This window comes from Semicossyphus pulcher, unplaced genomic scaffold, assembly GCF_022749685.1.
Source record: "Semicossyphus pulcher isolate SPU_LCO1_2020_fin unplaced genomic scaffold, fSemPul1.0.p SCAF_4, whole genome shotgun sequence".
NCBI classification, from domain to species: Eukaryota; Metazoa; Chordata; class Actinopteri; order Labriformes; family Labridae; genus Semicossyphus; species Semicossyphus pulcher.
In genome coordinates this window covers 5020023-5047337 of record NW_027211715.1, presented here as the reverse complement: position 1 = coordinate 5047337, position 27315 = coordinate 5020023, and the positions used below count along the sequence as shown (strand labels likewise).

The 27315-nt window shown below is 41.7% G+C and overlaps 1 protein-coding gene across 1 annotated transcript in view; it reads left to right on the top strand.

Moving 5' to 3' along the window:
• Positions 1-2654: 2654 nt before the first annotated feature.
• The window catches only part of LOC138606879 (unconventional myosin-VIIb), a 29902-nt gene continuing 5241 nt past the window's right edge, over positions 2655-27315 (top strand). The window contains exons 1-40 of the mRNA XM_069679359.1: positions 2655-2672; positions 2799-2900; positions 2992-3144; positions 4342-4526; positions 5851-5972; positions 6073-6215; positions 6309-6422; positions 6559-6712; positions 6824-6900; positions 6985-7104; positions 8274-8413; positions 8506-8716; positions 8792-8927; positions 9007-9176; positions 9286-9426; positions 9510-9668; positions 9769-9861; positions 11302-11396; positions 11478-11562; positions 11651-11869; positions 12942-13148; positions 13229-13435; positions 13537-13701; positions 13794-14081; positions 14164-14324; positions 15001-15127; positions 15224-15343; positions 15616-15789; positions 17252-17479; positions 17559-17726; positions 17817-17934; positions 22373-22499; positions 22595-22761; positions 22854-23035; positions 23123-23244; positions 23337-23491; positions 24834-24987; positions 25183-25338; positions 26903-27008; positions 27106-27219. Of these exons, the coding sequence (XP_069535460.1) occupies positions 2655-2672; positions 2799-2900; positions 2992-3144; positions 4342-4526; positions 5851-5972; positions 6073-6215; positions 6309-6422; positions 6559-6712; positions 6824-6900; positions 6985-7104; positions 8274-8413; positions 8506-8716; positions 8792-8927; positions 9007-9176; positions 9286-9426; positions 9510-9668; positions 9769-9861; positions 11302-11396; positions 11478-11562; positions 11651-11869; positions 12942-13148; positions 13229-13435; positions 13537-13701; positions 13794-14081; positions 14164-14324; positions 15001-15127; positions 15224-15343; positions 15616-15789; positions 17252-17479; positions 17559-17726; positions 17817-17934; positions 22373-22499; positions 22595-22761; positions 22854-23035; positions 23123-23244; positions 23337-23491; positions 24834-24987; positions 25183-25338; positions 26903-27008; positions 27106-27219 (5883 nt within the window). The remainder of the gene's footprint in view (positions 2673-2798; positions 2901-2991; positions 3145-4341; positions 4527-5850; positions 5973-6072; positions 6216-6308; positions 6423-6558; positions 6713-6823; positions 6901-6984; positions 7105-8273; positions 8414-8505; positions 8717-8791; positions 8928-9006; positions 9177-9285; positions 9427-9509; positions 9669-9768; positions 9862-11301; positions 11397-11477; positions 11563-11650; positions 11870-12941; positions 13149-13228; positions 13436-13536; positions 13702-13793; positions 14082-14163; positions 14325-15000; positions 15128-15223; positions 15344-15615; positions 15790-17251; positions 17480-17558; positions 17727-17816; positions 17935-22372; positions 22500-22594; positions 22762-22853; positions 23036-23122; positions 23245-23336; positions 23492-24833; positions 24988-25182; positions 25339-26902; positions 27009-27105; positions 27220-27315) is intronic.

Below are 27315 nucleotides of genomic sequence, written 5' to 3'. Positions count from 1 at the left end.
CAAAAAATATGCTGAAAGCATAACATGGTAATCATCGCATATAGCAATGATTTCTGTGAGAAGCACATCACATGTAGACTTACTCAGTCTGGATTACCCTCTTTCTAGATACTTATTTCTTACTTCCACAGTTTAATTTTATTCTCTTCTTCACCTTAATTCACGTTTTAATTCACAAACTATTTTAATCTGATCACTTTGCTTTGCTTCAGTCCCCCCAACACACCTGCACCTCTGCTCTCTGCATAGCTTCTGGTACTGGACTGTAGCTTCAGCTGGCAGGGTTACGGGTGATGGAGCTGGAAACAGGATCTGAGGAGCAGGTTTTTCGCTGGGCTCCTCATTCCTAACCTCACCCTCCAGGACTGAAGCAATGACTGTAGCTTCAGCTGGCAGGGTTACAGTAGGTGATGGAGCCGGAAACGGGGCATGAGGAGTAGGTTCTTCGCTGGGCTCCTCATTCCTAACTTCACCCTCCAGGACTGAAGCAATGACTGTTTAATCCAGGTCAAGAGGTTTTTTTGTTCTCGGCCAGCATTTTAATAACAGTGGACACGTTACTTCCAAAATAAGGCAAACTAATTGGTCCGTAGAAAGTAGTACCAAAAACTGCAGTTTCTTAAATGGCCACTTGGGGTCTTTTATATAACTCAACCACTGAAACCTTGGTCACGTTAGTGTTGTTGCTGCCTCGTGGAGAATTCTCATGCAAATATCAGATGAATAAAATGGCTTTTGGTGAGATTACTGTAGTAACAGCCCATTCAAGAAGTCTGTGCTCCAGTTTTTTCAGTGAGTGAACTATTTTAGCATTAGTAAGCAGGCATTTATGTCCATGTTCACCATACTCGGCTTGTTAGCTTGTTAAGTGTTTCTTCTCATACATTTATTTATTTTGTGCAGCTCTTGCATGGTGGTCCTGGATTGCATTGGGGGTCTCAGTGTATGTTTTTACACAGTGTTGCAGAAGCAAAAGGCCTGACATGTAAACAAACAGCGCAAGCTTCACATACACACACACGGCGCTGTTTGCACTGACGCCATTTCGACGGTTACACCTCTGTTAGGCCTCTGTTACTACCTCAGATGTGGAACGACTTCACCCCACCATTCCGCCAATGTAACTGGGGCTAGATTTTTTTTTTTTTTGGTCTTTGTCTTTATTCAATTCAACAGTGGATAGAGTTGGACATGAGGGAAAAGAGAGATTGTAACATTATATATGTCTTAAAATGTAAACACCCCCTCTTAAATATTTAGCTACAGTGAAACCCATTAAATGATTTCTATTTTATAACTCTGTATTTATGCCCAGATATACAGAAGACTAATTTAAGTAAGTTAAACCTCAAAATGTAGGCTTCTTTGAGGTTACACTCCTGAAAATCTGCGTGTCTTTGTTGCTCAGTTTTATCTGTCAATATTATCGCAGACCGTACAGCTGGTATGGATGGTATGAGCTGTTCTATCCAGTAATATCACACGTCACATATCCAGAGCGAGCGCAGTTGTTTCCCCTTTACTATCTCCTTTTACAGCATAATTACCTTCAGGTGCGTTGGCAGTGCTTGACCTGTGATGAGTGTTTGTGGATCAGGAAAACTGGTGATCCACTTTTCACTGATTCAGTTGCCTTAAAATTCAGATTTGCTGCCAGGTGATTATCAAAATTCAATGTTTGAAAGAAGAAAGTTAGCAAAGAAAGCTTTTTAGAAGGTAACCATGTCCTGTACGAAGCTTCTTTCAGCTGGAAAAAGAAAATATAATTATTTGAAACCCTGAAGTCCACTGAAAATGTATGATATATTTTGCTTTGCAATAATTTTATTGGAAAGATATTGTGTTTACAGTTGAACAAGTACCACTGAAGCAGTGTGTCTTCTTGCCAACTATTGTGAAGCTAAGCCTGACACAATTCATGTTAAATCATGTAAGATAACAATCCGCCATTTAACAGGACAGAGTTATTGTGATACCAGTTGACACTAATGCTCTTCCTTGATATTACGTGTATACATGTCCTGAGTCCGGTGGTTAGTGACTCTGGGTGGCTCTACCTGTGCAGGAGCAAAGTCAAAGGGCCATAAAGAGATGTTTGCTGGGAAAACTCCCTGCTTCCTGCTTCATTGTCACTTAAGGCAAAGTTCCTTCAGCAGCAGAAGCAAGTGGGGCTTCCGCCTCAAAAACAAGTGCTCTCAGGTAAGAGTATAAATAACTAAATACCTTATTGTTTAAACACTTTATGTTGTTAAGTATGCTTTCTCTGAATGACTTTGATGTAAAAGGAATAGTAATGTCTTCAAAGAGAGTCGCTGATACGCTGAGCGGATTCAGTAATGCTCCTGTAAAAAAAGTGATTTGTATTTTGACCTTTTTTAATTTGAATTACCTGAATAACTTGTTCTTCTTCTTCATTTAAATTTGTTCTTATTCATAATAGATTTGAATCTCATCTGCACCATATTGCTGTAAATATAAAGCTGACGCATGATCCAAACTACTAAAGCTGAATGACATGTATTTAGTAAACAGAACTGACAGTATTATTGGTTCAGTAGCAGGTATTTTAACTAGAATAAGTGTGACAGGGCTGAATCTGAATAACAATCATGTTTTGTTTCATTTTCTCTACAGACCTAATCCACAAGTCTGAAATGCTGCACTTGAGTAAGGTAAGAACATTTTTCTAATATATATTCATATATTTTTTAAATCATAATGCCCAGAAAGCCACCTTAAAAAAATGTTAGGCTTGTTTTTGGATGACATTATTTTTAAGACATCTGGTTTCCCTATAGGGAGATTTTGTGTGGGTGGACTCCAGTGTCGGGGTGCCGATTGGGGCGGAGGTAAAGGTGACCGACACTGGACAGCTCCAGCTGATCGATGATGAAGGAAAGGTAAGAAAACCCGCAAGAGTTTGCTTTAATCACATCCAGGATAATCAGTGTAACATGAAATGTCATGTAAAATCTTTCACGACATATACAGACGCACAAGGTCAACAAGAAGACGGAGGGCACCATCCGGCCCATGCACCCCACCTCTGTGAAGGGTGTAGAGGACATGATTAGGCTGGGCGATCTCCACGAGGCCGGGCTCCTCAGGAACCTGCTGGTGCGACACAAAGAAGGCCTCATCTATGTAGGTTTCTGTTCCCTGGATTTGACTCTGATCCGCCTAGTTTTATGGTGTCCATAACCTGCTATGGAAATGCTTACTCGTCTGTGTCTTCCCTCAGAGTGAATGGCTTTCTATCTTAGACTTTGCCCTGTAGTTTATCACTGTGCTGTTTGTCTCCATAGAGACGAATGAGCCTCTGTTTAAAGAACGTCACAGTGTTTCTGTGTCACTGCATCAAAGCTCAACAGTGTGTCTTTAGTTATAAATCAGACCATTTTGTTGTCTAAATATACTACTGCTTTATCCTGGGGGCAAAATTTACTACGGCTTACTAAGATTCCTCTGTCTTTATCTTTTATAATTATAATCCACCCATGACTTTTTTAATCCAATTAAACATATTTAGAACATGTATTACACGCATTGTCGCTATGACCAATCAGGGGGTCATTCACCATATTCACATGGCGGCTCATTTCCCTCTGACATCACGCTCATGGTGGGAAGGGAGTTAATGTCATACTGCTGTGTTTGACACTGTAAGTTATATAAAAGTAGGGAACCTCATAAAATGTCATACTTACACTGCTTATAGATTTATCAGCAACTAAAACGAGACAATGGAAATGGCTATTACATAGCCTATTAGATATCTTATTAGCTTCCATAGATGGCTAATGTTAGCATTCAACCCCTCAATGGCTAATTTTACCCCTAGCTAGGTATGTATGCCTTTCAAAACATATATAGCAGCCAAAAATGTTAAATCTAAAAATATTATCCAGGAGGTTGTTGAATACTAAACGATAAGAAAGGAGTAAACTCCTAGCTAACAGTAATGTTGGCGTTAGCTAGGACTTGGTTGAATGCTAACGTTAGCTGTTGACTAACTGAACCTAATGGGTTACCAAAGCAGTTTAAACATGAAATATGCCTCTAGATTTTTTATTTTTTTTACTGCTAATCAGCCAAGAAGCTTTGATATGAGACATTTTTTTATATTTCCTTCACCTATGATGTTCAAACCTGGAGTACAGCAGTAACTGTATTTGAGCTTCCTACCATGAGCACAGCATCAGAGAAAAATGTCTGCCATGTGTAGGTGTTAAACTGGGGTCACTGGCTTGCTGTGGTATTGACACCATGAAGCCTTGTTTATGCTCACATTTGTCAGTTGTGCTTCTGTGTGTGGACGTTAACATCCCTCTCTGTTTTTAGACATACACAGGCTCCATTCTGGTGGCGGTCAACCCTTACCAGCTGCTGCCCATCTACACCACTGAGCACGTGCACATGTACACAGACCGAAGGCTGGGTGAACTGCCGCCACACGTCTTTGCCATCGCAGACAGCTGCTTCTTCAACATGCGCCGCAACAAGAAGAACCAATGCTGTATCATCAGGTGTGCTTTTAGCTAATTACAGGAGACTGAAGCAGATTAACGTTATGGGCCTGATTGACCCTATAAAGTTTAAACCTTTACTTGTACAGACGAAAACTCCCTTTTGTAGAAGTTCCCCTTTTAAGATGATTCAAGTAACTAAAAGAGCAATTGGAGAGCGGCAGCCTCTGCCAAGGCCAATTGTCCAGCCCTCTATGATATGCAAATATGCACCATCACTTTTTATTTCTGGATATATTACAAAAACAGTAATGTTAAAAAATGGTTGTACCTCGCTGAAGTGTCATCATTTTAGATGTGCATCTATAATGTACTTCTGAAATGGAAATACTTCACTTATTTAACATACATTTGTGAAAAAGGAGAAAACACTAAATTGTCATACTTCTGTAAAAAAATATTACATCAATATTGAAAATACATCATGAACATGGCAGCTTGTTATCAGAAACGTTTGTCACTAAATGTATATAGCATGTATATAAAATATACAGGAAGGAGCTCTTCCTGAAATCCAAAAAGTGTAGGTTTGAGGTGCTCTTTGGACTGGGATACATGTAGAAAACAAGAAAAACTCCATGGCATTTTCCTTTTGAAACAATTAAAATGCCTTTATTGTCTGTCTATTGTTGTTATTCACAGTGCCTTGGAGTTTTTCTTGCTGTCTATAGAACAGATTTATACTTGCTTTTGTTACTTATATGTTAGTAGGATCCAAATCCAGTCCCTAATGTCTTGTTCATGGGTCAAGTCTAAATTCAGTCTGAAATTTGTTTTCTTAAAAAGCTGATCTGTATCCAGTCCAAACTTAACTGTTCTCAAGTCTCGGGTCAAATGAGAATTTGGTCCGAAATTTCTTGTTCGTGGATAGGATCTAGATTGAGTCCAAAAACACATGTGGGTGATTCTGATTCAGATCTGGTCCTAAATGACTCGTTTATGAGTCTGATCTGGATCTGTTGTTGGTCCGTGCCGATAAATATTTTTTTATGAAATCAGGCCTGTAGCTACTTTTTTTTTTTTTTACAATCATGCTGACAAACTGCAACAAAAATATTATTAAATTTAATATTGATTAGTTGATTCACAGAAAAGTAATCAGCAACTATTATGAATAATGTTTATTTGTATAAATTACTTTTTAAAGTAAAACTTCCAATAACTTTCTGTTTAATGCTTCTCAGATGTGCTGGTTTATTTATTTTCTACAGTTGACTGATTATCTTTCAGTTTTTCGGACAAAAAGCAAAGCATCCAATTATCTTAATTTGTACTTGGGATGAAAATGTTCTTGTTTTTTTACTGGTTTGTTTTTCCCCATCAGTGGAGAGTCAGGTGCAGGGAAGACTGAGAGCACCAAGCTCATGCTGCAGTTCCTGGCTGCAGTCAGCGGTCAGCACTCCTGGATCGAGCAGCAGATTCTTGAAGCAAACCCCATCTTAGAGGGTATGAGAAAAAAACACACACATTACAGTTTGTTTTCATAATCAGCTGGATCCCCTGTTTCACTTCATTAGCTTTGATTCACTTTACGTTTTCTTCTCAGCCTTTGGGAATGCCAAAACTGTTCGCAATGATAACTCCAGTCGTTTTGGGAAGTACATTGACGTCAACTTCACCAAGGGTGGGGCCATTGAAGGGGCCCGGGTTGAGCAGTACCTGCTGGAGAAGTCCAGAGTTTGTCGCCAGGTGGGAGGATTGGTTCCCTATATATTTGCAAGAGCAGCAATATGATGCAATAGAAATGTTCTTGTGGTAAAGAGCATGTGTTTATTTGTACAGGCACCTGAGGAAAGAAACTACCACATCTTTTACTACATGCTGATGGGCATGTCAGACGAGCAGAAAAAGATGCTTTCCCTTGGGAACGCTGCTGAGTACAACTATCTCACCATGGTACTGACATAACTCGCCAACCTGTCAATTTGGATAAAACACAGATTTTGAAGATAACTGAGTCGTGTGTAGATCACAGAAAATCAAAGTCCAAGAGTTCACATTTATCATAAAACGACTGTGATCATATCTTCAGGGTAACTGCACCAGCTGTGAAGGACGTGATGATGTGAGGGAATACGCCCACTTCCGCTCAGCTCTGAAGATCCTCATGTTCACAGAGAATGACTCCTGGGAAATCTCCAAACTGCTCGCTGCTATACTTCACCTGGGCAATGTGAACTTTGAGGGTAAGGACAGAGATACAATTGGGATGCATTTACTGTTGATACTATTTCCAGAAATAAAAAGTAAAATGCATCTTTCAAGCCATTAAACATATTGTTCTTGCATAATTCCAGCGACCATAGTAAACAACCTCGAGGGCTGTGACGTCCGCAAATCATCCAATTTCAACATGGCCAGCCAACTTATGGAGGTATTTTTAGTTTTATTTCACATGCAATACAAATAAAAGGAGCTGAGTAGACCTCTTCTGACTGACTCTGTCTCATCACTTCAGGTGGCTCCCAAGGCGCTGGAGAAAAGTCTGACTGAGCGCTCATTCATGACAACCAGAGAGAGTGTGACCAAACCTCTGACCTCTGACCAGGCTGTGGACGGCAAGGACGCCTTTGTCAAAGTAACATCCATCAACACTTGTTTGAGTTTTTGAAGGCAAAAAAAGTTAACATTTAACCTGGTGTACTGTGGCTGTTTATTGCTTAATATTTTAGGATCACCATTAGCTGGGGTCCACTTCCTGGGGGTGTTTAAGACTCCTCAGACTGTCACTATTGCCCTAGCTGCTCTTTTTCAGGCTTAGTTCAAACTTCTGCTTCATTTTTTTCAGTCAGGCTCAACAGTGCTTTGAGCTTTATTTTTATGCTAGCAGCAAACTGATATGTAAATGTTATCAGCATTTAGTATTTAATCATGTACTCATGCTAACGTTTAGCATGTGAGGATACATGCAAATCATGGTGTGCTGGTAAAGTACAAAGAAACTAATGTTGTAACTTTAGCGGAGTAGCCATGTTTTGTATTTTAGCATGTTAACAAGCTATCTTTTAACTATAAAGGTACATGCTAATGCTAGTATGCAGCGTACTAATATGATAATGCTAGCAGCCCATAACATTTTATTTTATTTTATTAACAAGCTGTGTTATAATCAGTCAATCAATCAATCAATCAATTTTTATTTATATAGCGCCAAACCATAACCAAAGTTATCTCACACTTTACAAAAAGAGCAGGTCTAGACCGTACTCTTTGTTGTATGATTTTAGCTATACGGCTAAATGCTAATGCTAGTATGCAGCATTCTCTTATCATAACTTTAGCAGCGTAATGTTGAATTTGTTCACATGCTAATTTTACACATGTGAGGATGCATGCTAATGTTTGTGTACAGGTAAAATACTAAAAACCCATTATGTTAACTGTAGCAGAATAGCCATGTTTAGTAGGCTACTTTAGCATGTTACCATGCTGTCTTTTAACATGTGAAGATGCATGCTAATGTTAGTATGCTGGTATGATACTATTTAGTATACAATGTGTTACATTTCATCATGTTAACGATCTAAGATAAACTGTGTAATACTGTTAGCTAAATACTAGGATGCTGCTTTGATATGTTAGCATTAAGCTCAAGCGGCATAGCACAAGCTAACAGAAATGCAGACACCTTATTTTGACTAATCAGAATAAACTGAAGTTTTGGTTGGATATTCTCTTGCGCTTAACTTTTAATGATTTATATTCTGACCACCTTTTTATTTTATTTTATTTTTTTTAATTATCCAGGCCATTTATGGAAGACTTTTCATTTGGGTTGTGGGCAAAATCAACGCTGCCATTTACAAACCATCTGAGGATACCAAAGAGGTCCGACAGTCAATCGGCTTGCTCGACATCTTCGGCTTTGAGAACTTCAACAAAAACAGGCTGGTGTTCACTACAGCTCTCATAACAACAGATCTTTATTGCTGCCGTTTTATAAAGATACTATTTTTTCCTTTTGTGTTGTTTGTTGCAGTTTTGAGCAACTGTGCATCAACTATGCCAATGAGCAGCTGCAGCAGTTCTTCGTCAGGCATGTTTTCAAACTGGAGCAGGATGAGTACGCCCGCGAAAACATTGTTTGGAAGCATATTGACTACAAAGACAACCAACGCACCCTGGACTTGTTAGCCAGCAAACCTCTGAACATGCTGGCGCTGATTGATGAGGAGAGCGGCTTTCCCAAGGTATGTATCCTCCTCGTACCTCATGAATTTAGTTGTAACAAAGAAAGAGGTTTTTAATCTCTTGTTGAATTGCAGGGCACAGATACCACCATGCTCCAAAAGATGAATACAGTTCATGGGAAGGGGGACATCTATATTCCCCCCAAGAACAACTATGAGACGCAGTTTGGAGTCCAGCATTTTGCTGGAGTTGTCTACTATGATTCAAGAGGTACTTTTACATCTGTTAAACAAACTATTCTTATTTTTCATGTAAATGTGGTGTTCTTATTGTGTCTGTCTTTGTTGAGGTTTCCTTGAGAAGAACCGTGACGCCCTCAGCACAGATCTGATTCAGCTGATGGAGACCTCCAACAACAAACTCCTCAAACAGGTGTTTCAGAGTGAGCTGACATCCAATACGGTCAAGAGCAGCGTCAACCCCAAGATGGTCATCACCGCGGCCACCAACAGCCTTCGGGTCAGTGCAGCCTTAATTATTAGACACAGCTAGAATCAGTTGGAAAATAAAGATGCTATTATTCTACCTGATTACTTTCACTATGTGGCATTGTCTGTGTTTCTGATAGCAAGCGGCTGATGGCAAAAAGCGTGTGCCGACTCTGACCGGACAGTTCCGTCAGTCTCTGGATTCCCTGATGAAGACTCTGACTGTGTGCCAGCCCTACTTCATACGCTGCATCAAACCCAATGACTTCAAGAAGCCCTTGGTGAGAAAAAGAAACTGCTTCGACTCAAGCAAAAATATGAAAAAGGTTTAAACTGTTTGGTACAAGTAAACCCTGTGTCTCAGCTGTTTGACAGAGAGCTGTGCATGCGTCAGCTCCGTTACTCTGGAATGATGGAGACCATCAGGATCAGGAAAGCCGGATACCCCGTGCGCTACACGTTCCAGGAGTTTCTGGATCGATACCGAGTCCTTCTGAAAACTTCCCTCTGTGACCCCAAAACAGTAAGGCGGAGGTTTTAATGTGATTGTTTTAATCTCAACATCCATACCTCCTTTCTCATCTTCAAATGTTGTTTGTATGATGATTTTTTTGCTCTCACAGGAAAGTAAAGAGAAATGCTGTGAGAGCATCTGTGAAACTGTGCTTACCGGAGAGGGCGACTGGAAGACGGGCAAGACAAAGATCTTCCTCAAGGTGCTGCCTTTTATTGTGATGGATATGTTATGAAGCGTAATAGCCAAAATGAACTTTAAGAAATCACTGGAACACAATTATTTACTGTGAAACCATCAAGCTTAATATGTGTAATTTCAAGTAAGTTAATAAATTGTAAAGGAAATATTTAGCATTAAAAAAGCTAATTCAAGTGTCCACAATTCAAAAACCTACAGTGCATTCAAGTTTCTCATCTTCTAAAAATGAAGTTGAAATCAATATCTAGCTTGGACCAGCTGAACTCATGCCCGCTAAGTCTGCCCAGAACACTGGCCTCATAATTGACGACCAGCTAACCTTTAAGGTTCATGTGGTCTCGATTGCTCGGTCATGTTGATTTGCCCTGTACAACATCAGGAAGATCAGACCCTACCTTTCAGAGCATGCAACACACCTGCTGGTACAGGCTCTCGTGATATCACACTTTGACTACTGCAACTCCCTACTGGCAGGCCTTCCTGCATGACGATCCAGAACTTGAAAAACAGCACATCACTCCGCTGTTCATATCCCTCCACTGGCTCCCAGTCGCCGCATGCATTAAATTCAAACCCTGTTGCTCGCTTACAAAACAGCAACAGAAACGTCTCCTGCCTACCTGAACGTCTTCATCCAGGTCTACACTCCGTCCCGCCCACTACGCTCTGCCAATGAAAGGCTCCTGGTACTCCCATCACAACAGGGCCCTAAGTCTCTAACTAGACTCTTCTCCTCAGTCGTCCCCCGGTGGTTGAACGAGCTACCAAACTCCACTCGGTCCGCAGAGTCCCTTTGACCTTTAAGAAGAAGCTAAAGACCCAGCTCTTTATGAACACCTCTGACCTTTATGATATTGATGCTGTTGATGATGACATTGAGGAAGTAGTTAATGTTGATTAGGATATTCATGATGATGATGACGACGACTATATTGACCTTGTTGATGTTGCTGATGATGATTATTATAAAAAAACAACAACAAAAACCACCCTGTGCACAGCCTGTCAGCACTTGTGTCTGATCGCACTTGAAGCTGTTTGTTGGCTCTTACTGACTTTGTTCCCTCCTGTCTTGATCGTTGCTTATGTTGTCTTAACTCTCAGATGTACGTCACTTTGGACAAGACACAAGAGGCTAAATAAAATTGTAACATGGTAACAATTTCAATTCAGCATAGTTTTTAGCTTTAGTAATTGCAGTAAGTCGATTGACTTGGCAACTAGAGGATGAAATTTGAGGCATAGGGTAAAATGTTTCAAGATTTTGTCCACAGATTCATGCCCCCTGCAGACTAACCTACCGGTAATTTCAGAGTGAAATTCAAACCACCTCATTTGATTAATTCTTTATTTTCCAAATTAGATATCAAGTTCATGATAATATAAACATGATGTCAATATTTTCTGCCAAATACAAAAATGTGCTCCTGTTCTCTCTCAGGACTTCCATGACACCATGCTTGAGCTGGAGCGAATGAAAGAACTAAATGAGAAAGCCCTTCTGATCCAAAAGGTCCTGAGAGGCTACAAATACAGGTATGAGACAAAAGCTCCAGTCTTTTTTTGCTCATGTGACTTTGAACTAAATGTCTTTATTATTTTTAATTCCCTCTAAAGGAAACAATTCCTGAGGAAGAAGGCAGGAGCTCTTGTCATTCAGAAATACTGGAGAGGACACAAAGGCAGAAAACTGTACAAAGTGGTGAGTCACTGTTTGATGAATCTATTAAGCAAAGTGAAAATTACGGCTTGACATGCAATAAATCCCATTTATTATGTTCTATTTCCAGGTCCAGCTGGGCTTTGCCAGACTGCAGGCCCAGGTTCGCTCCCGCCAACTTCACTTCCAGTATAAGAGGAAGCGGGAGGCCGCCCTCGTGCTGCAGACCCAGATCAGAGGATACCTGGCCAGGAAGGAATGGAAGCGCAAGAGAAACGCTGTGATCCTCCTGCAGGCTCACACCAGGGGAGCACTGGCAAGAAAAGCTCTCAAAAAGAAGAAAAGAGATGTAAGTAAAGAACTATGGAGAACCCTTTCTGGGTGACTATTGTAAAAGAAGGTCCTGCCAGTTTTTTCAGCTACAGTGGAAGCCATTCTGTTCTTGTCACACATACTCCGACTTCCTTTTCAGATGAACACAAGTACACTTCATTGAACACCACCAGCTGTCTATTTGAACTGTTTATTCATTTCTTCAGTTATTTGTTCTTCAGCTTTATTTCGACCCTTTACTTTCACTTAAAATTCAAAACAATTAATCCATTCTTTTTAGATTCATACTTAACGATTATCAATTACTTAAAAATAGAATTTTTAAGATTTCAATTTTTGTGCTCTTGAGAGCACTCTTCCCATTTTAACCAACAGCTATGGCTGGCTCCCTTTGTTACAGTTCTAACTCTCTCTTTTTTTTGGATTTTCCCTTATTTTTGAAGTTGGTTCTGTAGTCATCCATCTTTTCTTTGTTTGTTCAGCCATAGTAGATTACTGTTTACTCGCAATGCTTATACAAACTGGAGGTGCAGCCACTTAGCTCCGCCTACCCTCTCTGGCAGACCAACCACTGCTGGCTGATGGAAAACGCGTCACTAACTGGGCGCCGCTTGTGATTTTTTCTACGAATGTCGCCACAGACACCCAGTCTGTAACACTGCAAATGCAAAGGCTTTCATCAGCGGGCCATAGGCTCAGTCACCATTGTGTTACCTCATTCGGTGATAGATAGTGACTGAACAGACCTTTATGGTAATGTTCACGTTAGTAGTCAGTAGTGAGTTTGCAAAAATTACGATGACGGTTACAGCTGGCACATCGCCGCTGTGGTTGCCATAGGTTACACATTATGATATGCATAGTGTCACTCCGTCCATTAACGGGATTGGCTCCTTAGGTTTGTGACGTCTCAAACCTGCCAATCTGAAAACGTGTTGTTCAGCCTGTCCTCAGTACACTGCAGTTTAAAAGCAGACAGATGATGATGGAATGTGTTGTTTTGGTTGTGTACCTAATCAGGTAGTAAAATACATTTGTCAGGCAGGCAAGGTTTTTTTTATTACTGATTTCCTTGTACGTTCTTTCAGCTTTACCTCACTGCTAAAGACAAAGAAGCAGAGCAGAGGGCCCTCATGGAGAAACAGAAACACTTGGAGGAAGTGCTGAGGCAGAAGAAAGAGAACGAGTCCGACGCTCAGGTTGACAACATCACAGACCAGGTGGAAAAAATGTTTGAGTTCCTCGTGCCTGGAACAGTTGGAGGGCAGGAGGGACAAGCACCTGTGGGATTTGAGGTTGGGAACCAAAAGTATTGTACATATTGTTTTTCTTATACAATCAGTAAGAGTCTGACACTGAATGCATCTGTTTTCAGAAATTTGAGGGGATGATTACGGAGGAGATAGACATCGACGACCTCCCCATGGCGGAAGCTCTTCCTAAAGAAGACTTCGATGACCTGGACGAGTACTCCTTCTCCAAATTTGCCTCCATGTACTTCCAGGGTGCAGCAACTCCCTCCAACATTCGCCAGAGGCTTCGGCAGCCCCTGCTGTACCATGAAGATGAAGGAGATGTCCTGGTGCTTCTTTAAGACTGCTTTAATTCATCATTTCAACTGTTCCTATATGAGGAATATCTCATGATTGACTTATTATGGTGATTCTGTTATGTTATCACTAGGCTTCACTGACAGTGTGGTGGATCATCCTGAGGTTCATGGGAGACCTTCCTGAGCCAAGGAAACAGGCCAGAGCTCAAGTAAGCTCCCCACAGGAACGCTTCCTGCCGCAAGACCTGATCTCCAGAAAGGACAGACGTCTCAGCCACATGGTTGGCCTGGATCAGGTAAACGGCCTCACAAAGCTCGGACTTTATGAATATTACCTGATTTTAAGATGAACCGTGTTTATTTTTTAAAACAATCCTGACTGTTTTAGAGGGTGCTGAGGAATAAAAAGCCACCCACAGTCCAGGAGGAGCCAGTACCAAACAGGAAGACTTCCATTTTCACCGACCTTCTGACAAGAACCAGGAAGCCCTCTGCTGTGCCCGAGACAGCTCAAAACCCGAAGGTGTACACGGTGCCAGAAGGAAGCCCTCGAGCAAGGAAGGGGTCCACATTCACTGACCTGCTGTCCAGAAACAGAAAAGCATCCACAGTTCAAGAAATCGGAATCCCAAAATCCACCTCCGCCCTGAGGAAACCCTCGATCATCATGGAGGAGGTAAGCTGCCTGCAGTGCTGTGTGCAGGTCTGATGTCATACTTTGTAAGGCCTCGATTGAGATTTCATGTTTTTGCTTATAGTCGGATGATCTGACTGAAGTGTCCAAGCCCCCCACCCTGCAGACTGTGCAGGAGGACAGTGACGTTATGACTGGAGAAGGGCCCACCCTGGACCGGCCGCTGACGTCTTTCGAAAAACTCCACATCATTGTTGGATACGCTATTGTCAGACGTGACCTGAGGTAACAGAAGCTTTATTTATTAAGTGCTAATGTTGAAGAGCTCAGTTTTGTTCTTTTTGGCGTCACCTATGGCAAAAAAACGGTAATTGCGGGAGCACACTTCTCAGATATCCAGACAGTGTTGCATGTGTGACGTCCACGGTTGGCTCCCTTTGTCACGGTTGTATCTCTTGATTTTCCTCGCTGACGGTCGCTTTCCTTTTCAGACTGTTTGCTTCATCTGAGCGTCGAGTTTGTTTCTTTTTCTTTGGATTTTCACTTATTTTTGAAGTTGTATCTGTAGTCATCCATCTTTTCTTTGTTTGTTCAGCCATAGTAGATTACTGTTTACTCGCAACACTTGCAGAGATCGGAAAAGCAGCTGCTTAGCTCCGCCTACCCTCTCTGGCAGACCAACCACTGCTGGGTGATGGAAAACGCGTCACTAACTGGGCGCCGCTTGGGATTTTTTCCACGAAAGTTGCCACAGACAGCCAGTCTGTAATACTGCAAATGCAAAGGCTCTCATCAGTGGGCCATAGACTCAATCACCATTGTGTTACCTCATTCGGTGATAGATAGAGACTGAACAGACATTTATTATTTAAATGAAAATATTCGAGATTACAACTTTAAATACGTACAAAACTCTTTTTTTACTCTCTGTCAAAACAACATTTGTCTGTTTTCTGCCCAGAGATGAGATTTACTGTCAGATCTGCAAGCAACTGCAGGATAACAACAATCGTAACAGCTACTTCCGTGGTTGGATCCTGCTGTCCCTCTGTCTGGGCATTTTCCCTCCGAGTGAGCGCTTCACAAAGGTGAGTAGCACACTTGTACCGGCTGCTTCAGTCTCATAGATAGCATGCCACATGATGTGATGTTCTTCTTCTCTTTTCGTATCTCTTATTTTACAGTACCTGCAAAGTTTCATCCGTTTCGCTCCTGGAGATTATGCTTCCTACTGCGCCGAGAGGCTGCGACGCACAGGACTAAACGGAATGAGAGGAGAGCCTCCCGCCTGGCTGGAGCTGCAGGTAACAGGACCAACTTAAGATGCTATTGTAGCAATTAAAACTGATTTATATCCTAGCTTTATTTACTGTACTTTTTCTCTACTGTAAGCACAGCAAACAAAATTCTGACCCTTTATTTACTGAGATGGGAGCAGAAATCTATAAACACCTGAACAGATTTAACCCTGCCAGCTTTCTGTAAGGCTCAATACCACCAGCGTTAACTGTAAGGTGTTCTTGTGTAACTCATCACTGTAAAATTAACACGGTCATTGTTTTCTGTACTCTTGTAGGCGACCAAGACAAATAAGCCCATGATTGTGACCGTGAAGCTGATGGATGGACGCTCCATCAACCTGCCAGTTGACTCGGCTTCTACCTCCAGAGAGATCTGCCAAGCCCTCTCTAACAAAATCAAGCTTAAAGACACCTTCGGCTTTTCTCTCTATGTCGCCTTGTATGAAAAGGTACGCAATTACATTATGGTGTTTTTATTCTCGTTGCACAGTAGCTGCTGAGTAGATCTGCTATCAAATTCACTGAACACTGACATCTCCAGACCTACGTGTGAATGTGAATGACAGTAAAAGCTCTCTTTTGAAGGGAAATCATTTTTTATTGGTGTAATAGCGTGACAATAAACATAGTTTAGGATAGTGAGAGTGAGAAAAAAACAAAGAACAAAACAAACCAATAAACAAACAAACAACACTGTCATAGTTGACCGTATATGTGTTGATATCATAACAGTCCGGGAGTAGAAATGAAGTTGGCTCAGGTGTGTGTGTGTGTGTGTGGTTGTATGATAGTTTGAGTTTGTGTTGAGTATCCTGGACAGATGGAGATACGGCATGTGTGGCAGAAACATAAATAAGTAAATAAATAAATAAATAGGTATAATGTTACTGTATGAATAGAATTGTATAAAACACTATAAAACAATAACATATAAGCAATCAAATAATAATATAATATCACTTGATATAGTATATAATATGATATGATATATAATCATAATACAATATAATATAATATGATATAATGTATGTACAACCCTATAATGTAAAACTATATAATTTTGTATATTACGATAATGAGCATTATGATAGATAGTAATAACTTCATGCAGCAGTGAGGGGTGAGACCGGACCGGGGCATCGGAGAGGCGAGCAGCATGTGACGCAGTGGTATGCTGCTAGGCTAGGTTCCCTTACACATGCATCCTGTGCAAATAAAATACATTTCAAACCTTGACATGATTTGGTGTCAAAATGACGAGAGATGGACCTTTAGTCAAAGAGTAAGATCCTTTGTTTAACCAGAAACAGCAGTTAAATGTCTCTTCATAGCCGCCAGACTCCACTGACAAAAACAGTAATTTGGGGCGTTGTTCAGCTCAGTCGGTAGAGCAGGCGCCCCATGTGCAGAGGCTGCAGTCCTCGACACACTGATCGCAGGTTCGACTCCTGGTCTGCCGATCATTTGGTGCATGTCATCCCCCCCTCTCTACTCCCCATACTTCCTGTCTATCTTCAACTGTTAGTTAGTTAATTAAAGGCAAAAGCATATTAAACCAACATAATATTAAAAAAACAGTAATGTACTTGCAGAACACAGGAGTTGCTGATGGTGTAACACTGCCTCGATCGGGTAGTGTCTTTTTGTTATTGTGTGGTGTGTTTTAAAGGGTGCGTTCGGTTCCGACACATAACGAGGCAGCTGTAGAGTAGCAAGTCATGTGCTCCGCGAGGTAAAGTTTTTGTTAATGGTATTAATTGTAAATAGGGTTAGGGTTGTAAATAGGGTCCAGCTTGATTCTGGTTTACGCAAATGCCTCGATGATGCTTGAACCCACACAATATAGACAAAAAGTTGTAATTGTAGGTATATTGAGATGTCAGTATCTTTAAATGTTTACATGTCCCGTAGGTGTGGGCTCTGGGCAGTGGCCGGGAGCACGTGATGGATGCCATCTCCCAGTGTGAGCAGGAGGTGAAGAGGAGAGGTGGGCAGGAGCAGCACGCTCCCTGGCGTCTCTTCTTCCGCAAGGAGATCTTCACCCCCTGGCACGACTGCAAAGAGGACAAGATCAGCACAGACCTCATCTACAAACAGATCATCCACGGTCTGAAGTTTGGGGAGTACCAGAGTGACAAGGTGGGGATCATACTTATACAGTCATCTTACATTATGCCTTTATTGTCTGATGTGAAACTCACATTTTTTTCTTTCACAGGAGGATGATATTGTCGAACTTGTTGCGAAACATTTATACATCCAGCACGGCTCAGACAGCACGCCAGAGCATGCGAAGGAAGCTGTGCAGGACTGCATCAACAACACTTTGCTGGAGGCCAAGTCAGAGGCCAAGTGGGTGCAGATGGTCAGCACTGCTCATGCTCAGGTCAGTCACACATAGCTGGACGGAACAAAGCTCTAAAAATGGCATTTAGTTGGCGTGATGCTGATTTGTATTTCTTTTAAATGACATCAGGGTTCATATGTGAGTTCAAGACAGAAGACAGATTCAGCGAAGGGGGAGACGGTCGACTACGCCCGACAGAAGTGGCCCATGTTCTTCTCCAGGTTCTTTGAAGTTGTCAAACTGTCGGGTAAGCAGCGGTTAGCTCTCTGCTGTTTTGCTTTTAAATATACATATAAAAAATAATTATAACTGCATAACTTTAGGTGTGTGAAACAGCTTTAATGATAGTGTAATAATAATTATAAGGCTGCTGACACCCATCAGATCAGAATTAGAAATCCCTTGGAAAGATAATTTAGAGATAGAGATAGAGTTAGCTACAGTATATCCAGATAACACATTAAAGCTACAGTAGGCAACATTAGTTTATGCTATGGCAGCTCGCGGTAAATTTCCTGCACAGCATATACTGCTCAAGAAGCAAAAAGAAGGACGACCTTGGAGGAGAAAGAAGCTACAAAGAGAGCCCTAGATAAGAGCTTGCCCTGTTCCTTCTTGACAGGTGACGGTGGCTCTTACAGTAACAGCTGACATAGCACAAAGCTCCGACACCTAGAGGTAAAAAGGTGGTCCACACCAAGAATCATAACTATAATGATAACTTTAGTAGTAGTTTTGGAATAAACAGCACTTCTCTCCTCTCTCTCTCTCTCTCTCCTTGTGTCGGTGCTGCTGAGAGACACCGCACAACAGCTGTGCAGCACTCAGCAGCTGCAAAATGGCGTGCATGTGTTATGTTTGTGTTTGGTGTAGCGGACCAATGCAGAGAGGCAGAAGTTTTTTTCTGTTGCTTACTGCCCCTTTAATAAGCACTCTGCACCTCCGTCAGAAAAACATGCATAATGCATTAAGAGCTATCACAATTACTCCATCAGACTTACATCCAAATCGTGCATCAGAAAATGTTGAATATCAAAGGTTTGCAGAAACACAAATTTAATGCACATTTTATTGATTTTAAATATTTTACGTATTTGTAATCATGGCAGAACAAAAAAAACAAACATGTATGGCACACATTTGTAAAACATTATCTCTGTTGGTTTTGTAACATCACGACCCTAACAGGCTGAATAATGCAGAGCTGTACATGAATACACTCACAAAGGTACTAGAGCAGCCCGCTGCCCTCCTTCCTCCCTCTGAAACACATTCGACCCACCTCCCAGTTCCAGTTTCACTTCTTCCTTCAGAGCATGTACCTAATAAATGAAACTGAAAAGGCCATGATATTATTGCTTGATATTGTTGTTGTTGTTCAGAAAACATCTGATGTTGTTTGCGCATTTAAACACTGGATTCAGTTCAGTTCAAATATTGCGGTTGCAGATTTACAGGTTCAAGGTTGGTTGTTAATATGGATTTGGATGATTTTATCTATGTACAAAAAAATTACACAAGGAAATATCACAAATCTTTTAAATGTTAAACAAATAATAATAATCTTAAAGGGCCAGTTCACCGATTTTCAACCTCAGTCCTATCATGCTATTATTGGGAGCTAATGCCATTATGGTAGACATTTTTTTTCGCTCTGTGCCTTTGGAGGACGCTATCCGCTTCACCAATGGGCCCTGGAAAAGCCAGGGAGCTCGCTAAACTACACTTCCTCAATCTAGGAGGCCCGCCTCCGATGCCTCGTGTCTCGTTCAGAATTGTTAGGTTTGACATGTAGACTGCAGACCTGAAGATTTTTTATTTGATTTTTATATTTCGGATTATGTTCTGAGCCATTGCCTGCAGCTTATTTCACTCCATTGTCTCTCGCTGGGTCGTTCCTTTCAGAGGGAGGGGCACAATGCACGCTTGGTGATGTAGGAATGTAGAATGGGTGAAACCACGAGCTGTTTGTACAACTTTCTCCACAGCTATGCCGCCAATTTCAAATATTATTGCTTCTATCGATTACAGAGAACACCAGCTTTGACTGACAGCTGCCTTTTACAGCTCCTTTAAGGTAGCTTCTGAATTTGCTTAAACTTACATCATTACTGCATCTTCTTTGGTATTTCACTCTTCGATAAACAAGGTAAATACAAAGGTAACCAAACAAAGTAAACATAAAACAAAGTGTTACATATTTCAAATAATGCATGGTACATCAACAGAACAAGAATTAACCAAGGTCAAAGTCCATTTGCAACTCACATGGTGGTTTCTTTGTTCTTCTCGGTTTGGTGGGAAAGAAGACAGAGTGACAGGTCTGAGGCTTCATACTGTTGGGGGAGAGGCTTGGTCAGGTGCTGTGATGCAGGTGGGGTGATTTTAACAAAAACAGGTGCAGGATATTTAAGGAAAAAACACATAAGGAAATAGTTAGCCGTCTATGTATCTAGTTGAAAGAGCATGATAAAAAGAAAAAGCTGCTGTAAAACACTCTGATGTGTCTGAGTCACACGTGACAGAAGGATTCAAACTTATGTGAATGTAAAAGGACGTCCTTGTAGTGGAAGTATTAGACCCGGCCACAATCTTCTAAAGCTCTCCCTCCAGAGTTTTATATTATTTTATTACTTGCTATACATGATGCTCCTTCATTAGACCATCCAACAGTTGTAGGTGGTTCTTCATCACCATTGCATCACTGTCGTTCCCTCTGATCTGGGGATGGCCGTGGTTGCAGGCTTTATGTTCTTGTCTGACCGTGTCTTCTTCCATCTCCTTCGTGTAAACGGGATATCTCAGGAACGCCTGGAGGGAATATCTCCACATTTGGCACAAGCGTCCTCTTGTACTCAACGATTACCCGATTTGATTTTGGTGGCTAAAGGTCAATGTTTAACATCTATGTGACCTCACGTCCACCACATTCTCTCTTGCCCTGAGGGTGTTACTCACTGCTTGTCACGCCAACACATACATTTCTCCAGCTTCGTCTGCAATATACAGACAGCCTCGTATGAATGATAAGCAGTGAAGCTGATTTTTAACCAGCCCCCTCTTTGAGGAATTAGCTGCTTTTGTATCTGTGTCAGGCTGGAATATACAAGGCTTTTTATAGACACACTACACCACTGGGGTTAAGGCTCCAATGATGCTGCTGGTTAAGAGTGAATAAGTGGGCCACCAGCAACATTTCTCCCTTCCTTCCAAATTGTAATTAGAATGAGCTCATACTCCCCGACACAGTAGGTGTTTCCCTAAACAGATTAAATATGCAGTGAAATATCTTTGGTGACCGTGTTTTACTGCATAACTGATAACATGCTGTAGAGATGGGAGGTTCGACTCTTCTTACTAACTCGAGTTTGTGTGAGTCACAAAGAGAGTCGTGTTTTCCAGTCACACAAGTCAGTTTGAATCCCCAACCGGCCCAAGCAGGAGCACTAGAGACTTCTGTCGCCCGATCGGGCTAACTTCCAGTTTAGCACTCCGCTAACATTAATGGAGATTAAATTGAATCATGCTGCTCTTATAGACCCTCTGATTATTTTTGGAGTTAATTGATCAATCGCTGATAGTAAAGCGAGTCATTTCGTTGGAAGGGAAATGACTCACTCGTTTTTGTGACGTCCGTTTTTCCGATGATTGTGTGCGGAAAAAGTGCTTTCGTGCCCTGCTGTGTTGCGACAGCGGATACTGAGTGAGAAAGTGATTCAGTGAGTCATTCATGTACCTCGAGTCAGACCTTCAGCTCAGGGCGAGGACTGTGGGAGCGAGCATTGAGTTGAAACAAGCGCCAAAATGGTTGTTTTTTCTCACTGGGCGAGGCTTATACGGCAGTCTCTCCTCAAATTCGCAGTTTGCAGTGGCTAGTGGCGGGTAGGACGGGTGAGTCGGTGAACAAGTTAGTGGAGATGAGGACTCAGGACTCCCAAGTCAGTAAAAAGAGTCATTCATTTTGATTGATTGACTCATGACTCCCGCATCACTAACATGCTGGTAAGATATTGTAGTAATACTGTCTACGGGCCCGATCAGACAGAAAGCTTTTGCAGGCTGTAAAACGCGAGGCGTGCCACACTGCCCTTTTTTGTGTTGAAGCCTACGATAAAAAAAAAGGGCGGCTCGCTGTGCCTTTTTTTTCTACTCTTGTTAAGGCAACCACCAAATCATTAGCTGTCAGTTCGCTGTTAGTGCCTAACCGTTATATTGTGAAGTGACAGAAGGCCCGCCTCTACATTCATCCAATTAGACAATTTAAGAAAAACAGCAATGATGTCGGGCGCTTTTCTGCTTTGAGTTGAAGGTTTTTTCAACTCGAGGAGCGAGTGTTTCCTCAAAAACTCGAGGCGCACAGAGCGGAAAAAACGCGAGGCGCATTCCCCAAGTTACATACCGTAACACCTTTCTTATCTAGTCAAACTTTTTATGAAGCGATCTGGTGCAGGAATTATTACTTGACTGACAGAGAAAAAAATTGTCTCAGAATTTTTTCATAATAGGTTAATTGCTCGTTATTAATTGAGAAGAATGCCAAACTCTCTTTTTGTGTTTGTGTCATTGTTATTTGAATATCATTGAATTTTTGACCCATTGGTGGCACTTTGAAGATGATTTGGTGACTAATAACCTGTAATGTTGTGATTAATTGGTGCTTGCACTCTCACGGATGTTTGTTTCAGGTCCTGCGTTGGCAAAGAAGAAATTCATCGTGGCCATAAACTGGAACGGCATCACCTTCCTGGATGAGAGAGAAAAGAGGCTGCTGGAGCTCTCCTTCCCCGAGCTGACCGGAGTCAACACCGTCAGGTAGAGACAGAACGAGAGGCGGAGGAGGCAGGTTTACATCGCGGTAGAATCATGCTAAAGTGGAGTTACTTAATTCTGCTTTGCTGCCTAACCAGGGAGGGTAAAGCGTCCGGCCAGGCTGTGAGCCTTCTGACCCTGAAAGGAGACTTCACTCTGAGTGGAAGCACAGCCGGGGACATGGCGGAGCTGATTACGATGTTCCTGAGCGGGCTGACGGAGAGATCTCAGTACGCTGTGACTCTGAGGGAAGCCGACAGACACGGTCTGAGGATTGATTTTTCTTTTCATAGCTGAATATGTCTTTGTGAGTCATTTCTGCTGGCTGACACCATGTTGTCTGCCATTCTTCTACAGATGATCCCACATTGCTCAGCTTCAAGAGAGGGGAGCTCATTATTATAATCAAAGACGATGAGTTTCCTCTGCAACGCGGCTGGATCAAGGGCCAAAAGGAGAGCAGCAAAAAAACAGGAGCCGTCCCCACTGACGCCATCTCAATCCTGCCGACACTCAGCAAACCCTCCAATGAGATCATGGTAGGTGGATATCAAAGACACATCCCACTTATAGGAGCTATAGTTTGCAGAACGTTGGGAGTATTAAAAGCAGTTTCTCTCTTTCAGAGCCTCCTCAACTTGTCCCCCAACCAGAGGATGAACATCATACAGGCAACCATGAAGGAAACAGGAACAATGGAGAGATTAGCTCCTTTCACGCTGAAAGAGTTTTCCCTTGAGTACTTCAGGTAATCAGAAATGGGCTTTAAAAGCTGATCAGCTCTAAAATGTTCACTGGAACAGCAGCAGGAATATCTGTCTTGTTTCCTTGATCCTGTAGGCAGCCCACAAAGGACGTGAACCGTCAGGTGATGTCCAGGAACGCTGCTCCTGAGCGTCTGTGGGTGAACTCCAGAGAGCCACTCAGACAGCCGCTCCTCAAGAAACTGGTGGGCAACTCAGATATCAGCCACCAAGCCTGTCTGGCCTTCACTGATATCCTCTGCTCACCAGATTTATATAAAAAAATAACATTTATTACCAGTTATCAGTCCATCTTTTAGCTCATTTTTGGAAACTCTTTGGTTTAGTCTTTACTGGAAGGTTTAAGTTTGGTTGATTAAGTGTTCCTAAAGCAGCTCAGTAATAACATTAAGAGATCTGCGCAGGCAGGGAGCAGATTACTTGCTAAATCAGGCCTCACAAACTATCTAGGTTTTATCTGCTTAAGCTAAATTACAGTTTCGGCAGCCAAGAGGCAGTTTCATCTGAAATCTTTGGCCTGCTCAGTTGTCCAGCTGTCATCAACACCTGTCGAGTCTGGACTTTAAAATAAACTGTTGAAAGCGCTGCCCCCTCCTCTCCCTGCTCATCATTGATTGTGGACGGAGTTGAGCTTCGTCAGTGTGCTTGAAAGCGCGTGCATGACAGCTCCTCTTCACAATCAGACACAAAGCAAGAGCAAACTGCACAGATCTGCAAAACTTTATGGGCGTGTTGGCGCTTCAATATCATTAACTCAATTTGCTTTGTGAATCAGACCTTAAGACGTGGCAGAAAGCGAATGCAAATGGTGCGCAATCTATGGTGCTATGAGTGACTGCAATCCATGCTTAGTGAATTCCCCCCAAAGAGTGCCGGCATGTCTGTCTCTAATTTGGCAACACTTGCTAGCTTAATGCCCCTCTATCGATAAGGCAGTGAACAACATCAAACACATTCACAAGTTACAGACTAGGATGCCGTGAACACCTTAAAGACGTAAACTAACTTTAACTAGCCTAGCTAAGCTAACCAACGTCATAGAGTTTGTGTAAGGGTCAGTGGCCCCCTTGACGTCACCCGTCTGTAGGACAATGTTTTTAAGCATCTATTTTAGCATTTTCACTGATGCCATCTTGTTTGTTTGAAGACAGAAGTGTTCATATTCTTTGAGGGATTGGATTAGTATTGCTACATCTCTGTACAGGTTTACAGGTTGCTGTGTTAGCATAATAAACATCATGCTGTATTGACAAAGACTTGAAACTAGTAACTAAGACCAAAATCTCATTAGGAAAATGTTCACTGAGGTAATAAGTTGAGTGTAAAGTAGTGTAGTCATTTTCTCTTTCACTTCCATTAAATCAGACTTGATTTACCAGCAGTAGACTCGCCCCCTGCTGGCCATTACAAAGAATGCAGGTTTAAGGCACCAAGTGTTCTTATATGCAGTCTATGTGCAGAATACAGCTGCTTTATCAGCAACAGGCAAGCTATCAAAAAGGAAAAGGACTCTATCTTTAGTATCGCCAGCGAACAACATGAGATAGGTTATTCCTCCTTGACTGTTGTGTACCGATCCTGAAATATATGGGAGATTACCCCACCAAGCAGATGCAGAGTCCTCTCGAGCTCACCGACCAGATCTTCGGCCCTGCCACCCAACACGAGGGGCTTAGGGACGAGATCTACTGCCAGATCATGAAGCAGATGACCAGCAACAACAACAGGTACGCCTATGTCATTACGCTACACTGCATCACTGAGGCTGCATAAAGTTTGTGTGATCCAAGGCCTCCTAGTTGTAAAAGCCTGTATGATAGAGGAAATAGTATTTACAGAGAAAGGCTGTTATTCATCTAATTAGTAAATTCACCTTTATTTTCGTCATAGCTTTAATAGTACTCTCTTTTTTTACCCCCCAGGTTCAGCATCGAGCAGGGCTGGCAGCTGATGTGGCTCTGCTGCGGCCTGTTTCCTCCCAGCCAGTCTCTCTTGAGACACACTCAGCGTTTTCTGGAGTCTCGTCGCAGAGAGCCGCTTGCCTCCGACTGTCTGCAGCGCCTGCAGAGCTCACTGAGGTTAACCCAACAAGCTTTTTTTTTTTTTTATACGTTAGCGTGTTTCCCCCTGTTTCAAACAGAAGCGTGAGATGAAAAGTATGTCAACATTATTTATAAATCAATCAACTTTGCTCGTAGAAAAGAAACGGACAGTTGCAACACTCGGTGTCTGGTTAGCAGCCACTACAAGATAACATGACACACGAGTGGTGAAGTGAGGACAGGAAGTGTCGACCTGTGGTGTCTTGTGTTTGAAGTCTCTCATGAACAAAAGGACCTCTTAAAACCATATCAGTATAAATGAGGTACATGCCTCTTGTTCTATATATTATTACCTACTTCAGGATTCTAATGACTTGTAGATGAGAAAAGATTTGGTCCACAAAACGGCCTTTAATAGGCGCAAATCATTCCTTCTGATTGCGACAGTATCTCCACTTAAAGTTCTTGTTTTTGCCAAAGTGAGGCTCAGACTGTTATTTGACGTTTGGGAAAGGATCCCTACAGAGACTTTTTGTTAACATATGATCCTTTTTTCTAAACAGAAAACACCCTCTTCAAAGCCACCAGACTCCATTGAGAAAAACAATGATTTTACCTTACAGAACACAGGAGGTGCTGATCCATCACTGCCCCGGTTGGTTAGTTAGTTTGTGTTTTTTTGCGACTTTAGTGTTTTAAATGGTTGGCACAGACTCACACAATATTTGTGTGGCACACAGTAAAACAAAAAGCTAACTCATGGAGGCAGAGGAAGTAGAGCAACTCCCTTGTTCTGCAATAAAATTAATTAACACAATGTGTTAATAGAGTTTGGTGGCTTTGTAACAAACGATGTAACTGCTGTTTCTGGTTTAAAAAACAACGTTATTCTTTCTCAGAAAGTTCTGTCTCTGTATGATACCTTCTGTTTTGTTCTCATGTCCTAGCTGAAGCAACCTACTGGAACAATTTATAACCTTTGTCTCACTTGTTGTCACTGATAGCCCACATTATTTAAATATGCGGCCCGGGTTTAAAAAATACCACAGTAACTTTTTACTTGTAAGCGACACCGACAGCAGATCTCTTCATACAAAATGTGTTGCATTACTTTCACAGCAACTTTACCACACTCTGCATTTGCATGGCCATCTCTAAAAATAAACAGTTGTGACATTCAGTGTAAAGAACACAGTGACAGAAGGCTCTTTTTGTTGCATTCTTTGGTTTGGCCGTTTAGTGAAAGAGTTTTTGCTCTTTTTTTATCTGCTCTAAATCCTTGAGTTAAAATAATAATCTCGATTTTCATTTAAATAAATGTCTGTTAAGTCACTATCTATCACCGAATGAGGTAACACAATGATGATTGAGCCTATGGCCCATTGATGAAAGCCTTTGCATTTCCAGTATATAGTATTATCACAGACTGGGTGTCTGTGGCGACTTTTGTGGAAAAAATCACAAGCGGCGCCCAGTTAGTGACGCGTTTTCCATCAGCCAGCAGTGCATCAGAACAAAACTGAGATCTTTGAGATTATAACTTTGAGGTCAATACAACAGAGAAAAAAACAATTTGACTTAAATGTATCTCCTTTTTTAGATCTGATCCCAGGAAGCTCCCACCACACAAGGTGGAGGTCGACGCCATCCAACAGAACAGCACCCAGATCTTCCACAAAATCCACTTCCCCAATGACACAGAGGAGGTACGAACACAGACCTCTTGGATGTGTAAAGTTACAGAATATTTCCAGGTCAAATATTGTTGCAGTTATACCATTAATGCTTTTTGTCCCTCTTTAGATATTTGAGGTGGCAACAAACACCAGGATCAAGGATCTCATCCAGAACATCTCCACAAAGCTCAGGCTGACGTCAGCAGACGGCTTCAACATTTTTGTCAAAACACAAGACAAGGTTTTTTCCACCTTTCTCAATCCTGAACGTCGTATTTGATATGTAAATTCTAAGGCTTCTTTAATGAATGTCCTACTGGTTGTAAAAAAGAGCCTG